The following is a 13,124-nucleotide window of genomic DNA, read 5'->3' as shown; positions in this document are numbered from 1 at the left end:
TGTGTGATGTGTCTGAGGGATACAGGGCACAGGTGAGTGTACGTGTGTGATGTGTCTGAGGGATACAGGGCACAGGTGAGTGTACATGTGTGATGTGTCTGAGGGATACAGGGCACAGGTGAGTGTACATGTGTGATGTGTCTGAGGGATATTGGCACAGGTGAGTGTACATGTGTGATGTCTCTACAAGGCACAGGTGAGTGTACGTGTGTGATGTGTCTGAGGGATATTGGCACAGGTGAGTGTACATGTGTGATGTCTCTGAGAGATACAAGGCACAGGTGAGTGTACGTGTGTGATGTGTCTGAGAGATACAGGGCACAGGTGAGTGTATATGTGTGATGTCTCTGAGAGATACAAGGCACAGGTGAGTGTACGTGTGTGATGTCTCTGAGAGATACAGGGCACAGGTGAGTGTACGTGTGTGATGTGTCTGAGGGATACAGGGCACAGGTGAGTGTACGTGTGTGATGTGTCTGAGGGATACAGGGCACAGGTGAGTGTACATGTGTGATGTGTCTGAGGGATACAGGGCACAGGTGAGTGTACGTGTGTGATGTGTCTGAGGGATACAGGGCACAGGTGAGTGTACGTGTGTGATGTGTCTGAGGGATACAGGGCACAGGTGAGTGTACGTGTGTGATGTGTCTGAGGGATACAGGGCACAGGTGAGTGTACGTGTGTGATGTGTCTGAGGGATACAGGGCACAGGTGAGTGTACATGTGTGATGTGTCTGAGGGATACAGGGCACAGGTGAGTGTACGTGTGTGATGTGCTTGAGGGATGCAGGGCACAGGTGAGTGTACGTGTGTAATGTGCCTGAGGGATGCAGGGCACAGGTGAGTGTACGTGTGTGATGTGTCTGAGGGATACAGGGCACAGGTGAGTGTACGTGTGTGATGTGTCTGAGGGATACAGGGCACAGGTGAGTGTACGTGTGTGATGTGTCTGAGGGATACAGAGCACAGGTGAGTGTACATGTGATGTGTCTGAGGGATACAGGGTACAGGTAAGTGTACATGTGACATGTCTGAAGGATACAGGGCACAGGTGAGTGTACGTGTGTGATGTGTCTGAGGGATACAGGGCACAGGTGAGTGTACATGTGTGATGTGTCTGAGGTATACAGGGCACAGGTGAGTGTATGTGTGTAATGTGCCTGAGGAATACAGGACACAGGTGAGTGTACATGTGTGATGTGTCTGAGGGATACAGGGCACAGGTGAGTGTACATGTGTGATGTGTCTGAGGGATACAGGGCACAGGTGAGTGTACATGTGTGATGTGTCTGAGGGATACAGGGCACAGGTGAGTGTACATGTGTGATGTGTCTGAGGGATACAGGGCACAGGTGAGTGTACATGTGTCTGAGGGATACAGGGCACAGGTGAGTGTACATGTGTCATGTGTCTGAGGGATACAGGGCACAGGTGAGTGTACATGTGTCATGTGTCTGAGGGATACAGGGCACAGGTGAGTGTACATGTGTCATGTGTCTGAGGGATACAGGGCACAGGTGAGTGTAAGTGTGTGATGTGTCTGAGGGATACAGGGCACAGGTGAGTGTAAGTGTGTGATGTGTCTGAGGGATACAGGGCACAGGTGAGTGTACATGTGTGATGTGCCTGAGGGATACAGGGCACAGGTGAGTGTACATGTGTGATGTGCCTGAGGGATGCAGGGTACAGGTGAGTGTACTTGTGTGATGTGACTGAAGGATGCGTGACACAGGTGAGTGAATGTGTGTGTCTAATATTACAATTTCCTTGTTCGGTGATAAAATGCAACCATATTTATCTGATCTATGCAGGTGATGTTAAGACTGAAGTCAAACTTAATGCTGAACAGACTAATCATCTGGAATCTGTGAAGCAGGAAATCAGTGTCAATATCAGTACAAGTAAGTGTATGTGTGTAATGTGTCTGAGAGATGCAGGGTACAGGTGAGTGTTTGTGTGTGTCTGATATTACAATTTCATTGTGCAGTGCAAAAAAAGCAAAAATGTGACTATATTTATATGATCTGTGCAGGTGATGTTAAGACTGAAGTTACACTTAATGCTGTACAAACTAATGATCTGTATGTAAAGTGTCAACAGGAAGCTGTGAAGCAGGACATTTGTGACAATATCAGTACAGGTGAGTGCATGGGAGTGATGCAGATTATCTGCTCCACTAAGGGAGATTTTTAATAGGGGAGAGAGTAAAACACACAGATGAAAATGCCACTGTTATTTGTAGGTGATTGTGAATTGCTAATTCTTTTATCTGTGATGCGAACATGCAAATTATTTGCCTAAATGCAAAGGCCTCTGGCTTTGAGGTCCTAGCCTGCCGGGCACTCTGGTTGAAGTTTTGGTCCGTGGATATGACTTCTAAGTCCAGACTCCTTTCTCTTCACTTCAAGGGAAAGATTTTATTTGGTCCAGGCCTGGACTCCATTATTTCTACGGTTACCGGAGGTAAGGGTACCTTCCTACCTGTAAGGTTCAGATAGCTGAAAGATAAGACAATAATAATGTGTACCACAACTGCAGAGTTGGAAGCTGCTTCTATAAATATTAGGGGTTGTAGCTGAATGATTGCTGTTAGTTGAACATTAATTACTTCCATATGTAACATGTTCTAACCACAACAAACTAAGTTGCAGAATTGATATTCGGTTCCTTAACTGCAATCACTAATGCTGCCCAGGTGTACAACTAAATAGTTGCAGCAGTGATCACAACTAAAAGGAACCAATAGTATAAAACAGAAAGCTTATAAGCAAAGTGCACACATCAGTAAGGTATATTTAGCAAAGAAACTGATAAATGAATGCAGGCTTAACGTTATAGCTAAGAGAGAACAAATATACATAATAGTAAGTTAATTCCATGAGAGGCTTACGGTGTCTGTCGGTTTGAAGCGCAGAGGATTATGTGTTCAGATCCGTTTTGGCCTTAAGGAGACTGCGAGGGGCAGCGCTGCTTGTAGGAGACTTGCAGGAGCAGTAACATAGAAACATAGATATTGACGGCAGATAAGAGCCATAGGCCCAGCAAGTCTGCCCGACCTTACCTAACAGTATAAACTTATCTAGTTCGTAGGATAGCCCTATGCTTGTCCCATGCATGTAGTAGCTACAGCGTGTGACGTCACCATGAGCTACAGGTGAGGATCCAGCTATACAGACAACGGAACTTAGGAACATAGACCGGAGGTAGGAGAAAAAGTAAATGTAAGATGAATAGTTCAAAGTAGGGTAAATATCAACAATCCGCTGTTAGCAGTAAAGCTCTCAGGAGAGACAGGAATCATCCAAAAGTGGAAAAAGTGATAGCTGACTCTGGCTTGCATTATATCCTTCCAAGGTAGGGAACACGATTACCAAGCAAGGAGGAAGTTAGGAGGCAGATACTTATAGTGAAACTTGTTGTAAGAGACCTCCTACTCCTTAAAGGTATATGTACCATATATAACGTTACAATACACCCCCTCCAAGGGGCAGCTCTGTGGCTCAAGGTCTTGGCCGATCAGGATTTCGCCTGTGATACAGGGAAACTTATCGAGGAGTGGAGATGTTAACAGCAGGCTCCCAAGAGTCATTATCATGTCCGTAATATTTCCAGTGGATGAGGTACTGTAGAGTTCCACGGTATCGTCTGGAATAAATAATTGAATGTATCTCGTATTCGATGTCGGGGTCAATGACGTTTTGCAATGGAACATCAGATATACCCTGATCTCGGACGGCTCTTTAAGGCTTAAGCAGGGAAACGTGTAAAGTAGGATGCATTTTTAGGTTATCGGGTAGCTTCATTTTAACTGCATTTTCATTAAGAATGGAGTGGATAGGGAAAGGTCCGATAAAGAGACTGGACAACTTCCTAGATGGAGTTGGAAGTTTTAGACTCTTGGTAGACAACCAAATGAGATCCCCAACATCATAGGCTGGAGATGGGTGTTTGTTTCTGTCATAATACTTTTTCTGTAATGTTTTAGCTCAATATTTTCTTGAACAAGGTTGAAGTTATCCGAGATAGAGTTTACCAAGTCATTAACAATTGGACAGGGACTTTCAATGTGAGGAAGTAGGTTAAAAGTAGGATGAAAACCATAGTTGATATAGAAGGGTGTTTGTTTGGTTAAAGGGACAAAATACTCGTATGCTAAATCACTTGAAACTGATGCAGTATAACTGTAAAAAGCTGACAGGAAAATATCACCTGAGCATCTCTATGTAAAAAAGGAAGATATTTTACCTCACAATCTCCTCAGCTCAGCAGAGTAAGTTCTGTGTAAAAAGTTATACTCAGCTGCTCCCAGCTGCAGGTAAAAATAACAAAAAAATGAAGAAATGAACAGCAGCCAATCAGCATCAGCAGTGCTGAGGTCATGAACTCTTACTGTGATCTCATGAGATTTGACTTAACTCTCATGAGATTTCATAGTAAGCTTCCTTTACCTGATTGGTGAAATAATATGAGAGTTCACGAGGCTCATCCTTTCAGCTGTCCCAGGACAGACATACTAATATGCTGCTTAGAAATCCTTTACAATGGGATGTGGCTACTGAGGAACTTGTGAGGTAAAATATCTTTCTTTTTTACATAGAGATGTTCAGGTGATATTTTCTAGTCAGCTTTTTACAGCTATGCTGCAGCACTTTAAAGTGTTTAAACATTTGGGTATTATGGCCCTTTAACCCCTTAATGACCACAGCACTTTTCCATTTTCTGACCGTTTGGGACCAAGGCTATTTTTAAATTTCTGTGGTGTTTGTGTTTAGCTGTAATTTTCCTCTTACTCATTTACTGTACCCACACATATTATATACCGTTTTTCTCGCCATTAAATGGACTTTCTAAAGATACCATTATTTTCATCATATCTTATAATTTACTATAAAAAAAATATAAAATATGAGGAAAAAATGGAAAAAAACACACTTTTTCTAACTTTGACCCCCAAAACCTGTTACACATCTACAACCACCAAAAAACACCCATGCTAAATAGTTTCCAAATTTTGTCCTGAGTTTAGAAATACCCAATGTTTACATGTTCTTTGCTTTTTTTTGCAAGTTATAGGGCAATAAATACAAGAAGCACTTTGCTATTTCCAAACCACTTTTTTTCAAACTTAGCGCTAGTTACATTGGAACACTGATATCTTCCAGGAATCCCTGAATATCCCTTGACATGTATATATTTTTTTTTAGAAGACATCCCAAAGTATTGATCTAGGCCCATTTTGGTATATTTCATGCCACCATTTCACCGCCAAATGCGATCAAATAAAAAAAATTGTTCACTTTTTCACACATTTTGTTACAAACTTTAGGTTTCTCACTGAATTTATTTACAAACAGCTCGTGCAATTATGACACAAATGGTTGTAAATGCTTCTCTGGAATCCCTTTTTTCATAAATAGCAGACATATATGGATTTGGTGTTGCTTTTTGGTAATTAGAAGGCCGCTAAATGCCACTGCGCACCACACGTGTATTATGCCCAGCAATGAAGGGGTTAATTAGGGAGCATGTAGGGAGCTTGTAGGGTTAATTTTAGCTTTATTGTAGTGTAGTAGACAACCCTAAGTATTGATCTAGGCCCATTTTGGTATATTTCATGCCACCATTTCAACGCCAAATGCGATTAAATAAAAAAAAAAGTAAAATTTTTCACAATTTTAGGTTTCTCACTGAAATCATTTACAAACAGCTTGTGCAATTATGGCACAAATGGTTGTAAATGCTTCTCTGGGATCCCCTTTGTTGAGAAATAGCAGACATACATGGCTTTGGCGTTGCTTTTTGGTAATTAGAAGGCCGCTAAATGCCGCTGCGCATCACATGTGTATTATGGCTAGCAGTGAAGGGGTTAATTAGGTAGCATGTAGGGAGCTTGCAGGGTTAATTTTAGCTTTAGTGTAGAGATCAGCCTCCCACCTGACACATTACACCCCCTGATCCCTCCCAAACAGCTCTCTTCCCTCCCCCACCCCACAATTGTCCCCGCCATGTTAAGTACTGGCAGAAAGTCTGCCAGTACTAAAAAAAAAGCTATCCTTGATAAAAAATAAATAAAAAAAAAAGGCATATTTACATATGCTGCTCTGGAGGATCCCCCCTTAGCCACCAACCTCCCTGATACCCCCCAAACAGCTCTTTACCCATCCCCCTCTAACTTATTAGTAGCCATCTTTGGTACTGGCAGCTGTCTGCCAGTACCCAGTTTATAGTAAAATATGTTTTTATTATTTTTTTTTAAATGATTTTCTGTAGTGTAGCTTGCCCCCCCCCCAAAAGACCAACCCACCACCCCTCCCAGATCTCTTATTTTGACATATATGTAAATATATTTGGCAATCACTGCCACTTTAATCCCATCACTTTTCTGTAGTGTAGCGGTTCCCACCCGCTTCCTACCCACGCGCGCGCACCCGCGCGCGTGCCCGGCGTTCCCGCCCACGATCCCGCCCCCCTCCACATGATACGGCCCATCGATGGCCGCCCACCCGCCTCCCAGACTGGCTCCCACCCACCAACGAAACCGGCCATCGATGTCCGGTACAGAGAGGGCCACAGAGTGGCTCTCTCTGCATCGGATGGCCAAGGGGGGTTATTGCAGGATGCCTCGATGTTGAGGCATCACTGCAATAACCGGAAAGCAGCTGGAAGCGAGCAGGATCGCTTCCAGCTGCTTTCCAGACCAAGGACGTACGCCACACGTCCTCGGTCATTAACTGTATTTTTTTTGAGGACGTGTGGCGTACGTCCTTGGTCGTTAAGGGGTTAAGGAAAGAACTGCGATATTATATGCAAACTCTGCATAGGGTAAAGACTGTGACCAGAGGTGTTGTTTTGAACTGCAAAAACACCTTAACTATTGTTCCAGACATTGGTTAGATCTTTCTGTCTGCCCCTTTGTCTGTGGATGGAAAGCAGTACTTAATCTTTGTTTGATTCCTCGGTTTTACATAGTTACTTCCAAGATATGCTGGTAAATTGTGATCCTCGATCTGAAGTAATTGAGGTGAGTAACCCCTGATGTTTGAAAACGTTATTAATTAAGAGATGGACAGTGTCAGATGCAGTAGGGCGTTTATTACATGGAATAAAATTAACCATCTTACTGAATAAATCTACATTGACCAGTATCGTAGTGTTGTTGGCAGATTTAGGAAGGTCCACGATATAGCTGTTTGGGTTTTGCAATGGGAGCAACAGTCCATATGATTGGTACTTATCTTTCTTTGAGATTATACATGTTTTACAGGAATTTACATGTTCGGTTGTATCTCTGGTAAGTGTAGGCCACCAGAATGATCTGCTTAATAAATGTAAGGTTTTGTGTAAACCTGGATGACCAGCTAACGGAGATTCATGTCCGGAATTTAGTACTAATTGTCGCAAGGAGGGTGGTATGTACAATTTATTTGCATGATAGATTGCTTCACTAGTTTGGAGAGGGGTTTGTTAAGAGAAAAATTGATTAGTCTTGTTGAATGTTGTGTTATCAGTCGTGAGCCCAAGGATGTTATTTCGGGGAACGATTGATTCTTCTAAGGATCTGTTTGGAGGTTTCTCATACATTCGTGAAAGTGCATCAGCCTTTCTATTCATTTTTGCTGGTCTGTATGTGACTAGGTAGTTGAATGTTGAGAAGTATAAATTCCACCTTACTTGTCTGGCAGATAAAGGTCTGTTAGATTTCGAATATTGCAGATTTCTATGATCTGTGTATATAATAATCGGCAATATTGTACCTTTTAAGAGGTGTCACCAGTGTTCTAATGCAACTCTTAATGCCAGTAATTCCTTTTCGCCTATGGCGTAATTCAATTCAGGAAGGGACATAACCCTTGAATAATATGCTATTGGGTTAAGAGGTTTAGTAAGGCTTTCTCTTTGGGATAAGACAGCACCAACAGCAAAATCTGAGGCATACACTTCGAGGACATATTGATGTTCTTGGTTTGGGAAATGCAAAATAGGGGCTGAAGTGAATTTGTCCTTGAGTGTGTCAAAAACATTTTGCATCTCATGTGACCAAGATAATTTAATGGTAGATTTAGTCATGTTGGTAAGAGGTTTCGTTAATGCGGCAAGTTTTTTTTATAAACTTTCTATAAAAGTTTGCGAAATTTGCGAAGAATTTTTGTATATCTCTTTTGGATCTAGGTATTGGCCAATCTCTAATGGTCTGAACTTTATCATATTCCATGTTAATCCCACTAGGTGAAATCTTATAACCTAGAAAAGTGATTTCTTCTGAATTAAAAATGCATTTTTCAGGCTTAGCATAGAGATTGTTACTTCTGAGCCTAGATAGAACAATACGTACATGTTTTACATGATCAGGTAAATTTTTGGAATAGACCAGAATATCATCAAGATAAATTACGAGGAATGTATCTAATATGTCTTGAAACATGTAATTTATCAGGTGTTGGAAGGTAGCTGAGGCATTACTGAATGGCATGTCAGTGTACTCGTACAAACCATAACTAGTACATAACGCTGTCAGCCATTCATCCCCAGACCTTATCCTGATAAGATTATACGCACCCCTTAGTTCTAACATAGGGAAGAATTTGGCACCTTCTAATCTTTTGATAAGCTCCAGAATTAAAGGAAGTGGATACTGTTTTTTTTTTTGTTAAGGTTCTTTTATTCAATCCTCTGTAATCCACTAGGTCTTAATAAGAATTATCTTTGTTTTTAACAACAAAAAAAAGTAGAGGGTCGAAAAAAGCCTTTTCTTTTACAAGATATGACGAGTTCACGGATTTCATCCTTTCTTATGGAATTACGCCTCCTGATTAGCAGGAAGTGGCAAAGAGCACCACAGCAGAGCTGTATATATAGCTCCTCCCTTCCCTCCCCCTCCAGTCATTCTCTTTGCCTGTGTTAGTGATAGGAAGAGGTAAATTGAGGTGTTAGTTCAGATTCTTCAATCAAGAAGTTTTTTATTTTAAAATGGTGCCAGTGAGTACTATTTTCCTCGGGGAGAAATCGTCAGTCTATAACTTCCCAAGAGAAGTGCCCTGATGTTGATGATCTTAGCAAACGTTATCTAAGATCCATGCTGGTTCCCACAGAGCAGTTGAAGGTAGTGTAAAGAAACCTCTTCAGTGTGGAGAACCGTGTCATGCTACAAGCAGCATTGAGGTATGTTCAGTCATTTGTTTCTGGGGAGACTTGATGCATCAGAACAGGCTGACATTATTCCCTATCTGGGGAGGGGTAATCAGTATGCACTATATGTATGGAAATAGTGTACCTGGAATTCCCTTTATATTGATTGCTAAATATGTCAGGATATCATTTAGGTATATTCAGTGTGGGCTAAACGCTGGGAGATGCGGTTGCTGGCTAAGGGCTGGCATTGTCATATCATTATAACTGACCTGAGGAGTGCAGTTTTTCTCATGAAGTTACGATTTGTAATTGAGCGACATGTTTGTTTTTGTGTATGTAAGAGGGACACATGGCTTTTTATATTTTATTTGGGACATGACATGTTTGTTTTTCTTCTACCCATGCAGGTCTCAGTAAGGCTAGAGTTACGCTCATGGTGGGCGGGGCCTAATTTCGCGCTCAACCGCGCAGTATCATCCGGATCAGATAGACAGCAAGGTCCTGGGCTCCGGTGGGGCCTAAGTTGTTTTGACAAACGAAGAGACTTAGGAGCTACTCCAGCTGAATCAGTGTGTTCTGGGGGCAGGTAGACGCCGCAGCAGAACTGTGGCGAGGTGCAGGGGCCTGAATCGATATAAAGTTGTTATAAATGTTAAATTGATATAACACATATCCAAGCAAAATGGTGCAATATTGTTAGGCTGTTTCGGGCGCACAAGGACTGTTTTTATTGCTGCAAACGTTTTTGAGATAACAGAAAAATTGTTGCGCTTTTATTATTTAAAGGCGCAGTACACTTTTTAGTTCAAAAATGTTTGTCTATGTAAATTGACTTCAAAGCTCAATATTTCAAGTAAAGAACAACTATTGTCTGAACTTGAGGAAACTACTTGTTCTATGTGTTTAAATGCCATTGTGGAACCCCCTCTTACTTTTTGTCCCTCATGTACTGAAAGGGTCTTACAATGTAAAGAGCGGATTTTCTTTAAGAAAAGTGTGCCTAAGGATGCTTCTCAGTCTGATGAGAATCAGGGTATGCCGCTATTTTCTCCCCAAGCGTCACAATCTTTAACGCCCACCCAAGCGACGCCGGGTTCTTCATTCTTCAACCGCGTCTACTTCATTTACTCTGCAGGATATGGCTGCAGTTATGTCATCTACCCTTACAGAGGCTTTATCTAAGTTGCCAGTGTTACAGGGCAAACGCAGCAGGACAGAAGTCAATTTGAATACTGCGACCTCTGATGCTTTGTTGGATATTTCCGATGTACCCTCACAGGGATCTGATTTGGGGGTCAGGGAACTTCTGTCTGAGGGAGAACTTTCTGATTCGGGAAATGTGTTACCTCAGACGGACTCGTACGTCATGTCCTTTAGATTTAAGCTTGAACACCTCCGCCTGTTGCTTCGGGAGGTTTTAGCGACTCTGGATGACTGTGATTCTATTGTGGTACCACCAGAGAAATTGTGTAAGATGGACAAATACTTAGAGGTTCCTGCTTACTCTGATGTTTTTCTGGTTCCTATGAGAATCTCGGAAATTATTACATGGTAATGGGAAAGACCGGGTATCCCGTTCTCACCTTCTCCTAATTTTAAGAAAATGTATCCCATATCTGACACTGTTTGGGACTCTTGGCAAACAGTCCCTAAGGTGGAGGGACCTATTTCTACCCTGGCTAAGCATACAACTATTCCTATTGAGGACAGTTGTGCTTTCAAAGACCCTATGGATAAGAAATTGGAGAGTCTTCTAAAAAAGTTATTTATTCATCAGGGTTTCCTTTTACAACCGACAGCCTGCATTGTACCAGTTACCACTGCGGCGGCTTTCTGGTTTGACGCCTTAGAAGAGTCTCTTAAGACTGAGACTCCTTTAGAGGAAATTCTAGATAGAATTAAGGCTCTTTTATTACGGACGCCGCCTTTCAGATTGCCAAGTTTGTGGCAAGAATGCCGGATTTGCCATTTTAGCGCATAGAGCGTTATGGTTAAAGTTTTGGTCTGCTGATGTGTCATCTAAGTCAAAGCTTTTGGCTATTCCTTTCAAAGGGAAAACCCTATTCGGGCCTGACTTGAAAGAAATAATTTCTGACATTACGGGAGGTAAGGGTCATCTCCTACCTCAGGATAAAGCAGCTAAACTGAGGGGTAAACAAGATAATTTTTGTTCCTTTCGGAACTTCAAAGGAGTCCCCGCTTCTTCTTCCACTAAACAGGAAGGGAATTTTGCTCATGCCAAGGCCGTCTGGAGACCTAACCAGGCTTGGAACAAAGGTAAACAACCCAAGAAGCCCACTGCTGTTCCCAAGACAGCATGAAGGGGCGGCCCCCGATCCGGGACCGGATCTAGTAGGGGGCAGACTTTCTCTCTTTGCCCAGGCTTGGGTAAGAGATTTCAGGACCCCTGGACACTGGAAATCGTGTATCAACTGGAATTCAAAAATTCTCTCCCAAGGGGGAGGTTTCTTCTTTCACGATTGTCTGTAGACCAGATAAAAAGAGAGGCGTTCTTACGTTGTGTAAAAGATCTCTCTACTATGGGAGTAATTCGTCCCGTTCCACTACTGGAACAGGGGCATGGGTTTTACTCAAATCTTTTCGTGGTTCCCAAAAAAGAGTGAACGTTCAGACCCATTTTAGATCTCAAGAGTCTAAACAAGTTTCTCAGAGTCCCATCCTTCAAGATGGAGACTATTCGAACAATTCTACCATTGATCCAGGAGGGTCAATATATGACTACCGTGGACTTTAAGGATGCATACTTTCATATTCCTATCCACAAGGATCATCATCAGTTCCTAAGGTTTGCCTTCCTGGACAAACTTTCAGTTTGTGGCTCTTCCCTTCGGGTTGGCCACAGCACCCAGGATCTTCACGAAGGTTCTAGGGTTCCTTCTGGCGGTTCTCAGGCTGCGGGGTATTGCAGTGGCGCCTTATCTAGACTATATTCTGATTCAGGCGTCGTCTTACCATCTGACAAAGTCTCATACAGACATGGTTCTGTCCTTTCTGAGGACTCACGGGTGGAAGGTGAATCTAGAAAAGAGTTCATTAATTCCACCGACCAGGGTTCCCTTCCTGGGAACTCTTAATAGATTCCATATCCATGAAAATTTTCTTGACAGAGGTCAGAAAGTTAAAGATTCTGAATACATGTCGAGCCCTTCAGTCCAATCCTCGGCCATCAGTGGCTCAGTGCATGGAGGTAATTGGATTGATGGTGGCGGCGATGGACATCATCCTGTTTGCTCGTTTTCATCTCAGACCGCTACAACTGAACATGCTCAGGCAGTGGAATGGAGATTATGCAAATTTGTCTCCTCAGATAGATCTGTATCAGGAGACAAGAGACTCTCTTCTTTGGTGGTTGTCGCCGGATCATCTGTCCCAAGGGACGTGCTACCGCAGACCCTCATGGGTGATGGTGAACGCGGACGCCAGCCTACTAGGTTGGGGTGCAGTCTGGAATTCCCTGAAGGCTCAGGGTGTGTGGACTTGGTCAGAGTCTCTACTTCCAATCAATATTCTGGAATTGAGAGCAATATTCAATGCGCTTCAGGCGTGGCCTCCGTTGGCTTCGGCCAAATTCATCCGTTTTCAGTCGGACAACATCACGAACAAGAAGTTCCTTAGCGATGACAGAAGTATCCAAGATAATTCGGTGGGCGGAGGCTCACTCTTGTTATCTGTCAGCAATCTACATCCCAGCAGTGGACAGCTGGGAAGCGGACTTTTTAAGCAAACCGACGTTTCATCCGGGGGAGTGGGAACTCCATCCAGAGGTCTTTGTCACACTGATTCTCAGATGGGGCAGACGGGAATTGGATCTGATGGCGTCTCGTCAGAATGCCAAGCTCCCAAAATACGGATCCAGGTCAAGGGATCCTCAGGCCGAACTGATAGATGCCTTAGCAGTGCCTTGGTTGTTCAACCTAGCTTATGTGTTTCCACCGTTTGCTCTCCTTCCCCGGGTGATTGCTCGGATCAAACAA

General features: G+C 42.9%; 1 protein-coding gene across 2 annotated transcripts in view; it reads left to right on the top strand.

Annotated features, from left to right (window-relative positions):
* Positions 1–13,124, top strand: part of LOC128657015 (gastrula zinc finger protein XlCGF26.1-like) — a 110,882-nt gene that overhangs the window by 37,105 nt on the left and 60,653 nt on the right. For both annotated transcript variants that reach the window (XM_053711238.1, XM_053711239.1), the window contains 2 exons: positions 1,812–1,901; positions 2,033–2,140. In XM_053711238.1, coding sequence (XP_053567213.1) covers positions 1,812–1,901; positions 2,033–2,140 — 198 coding nt within the window. The remainder of the gene's footprint in view (positions 1–1,811; positions 1,902–2,032; positions 2,141–13,124) is intronic.

This window comes from Bombina bombina, chromosome 4 (genome assembly GCF_027579735.1).
Source record: "Bombina bombina isolate aBomBom1 chromosome 4, aBomBom1.pri, whole genome shotgun sequence".
NCBI classification, from domain to species: Eukaryota; Metazoa; Chordata; class Amphibia; order Anura; family Bombinatoridae; genus Bombina; species Bombina bombina.
This window is presented reverse-complemented; position numbering and strand designations above follow the sequence as displayed.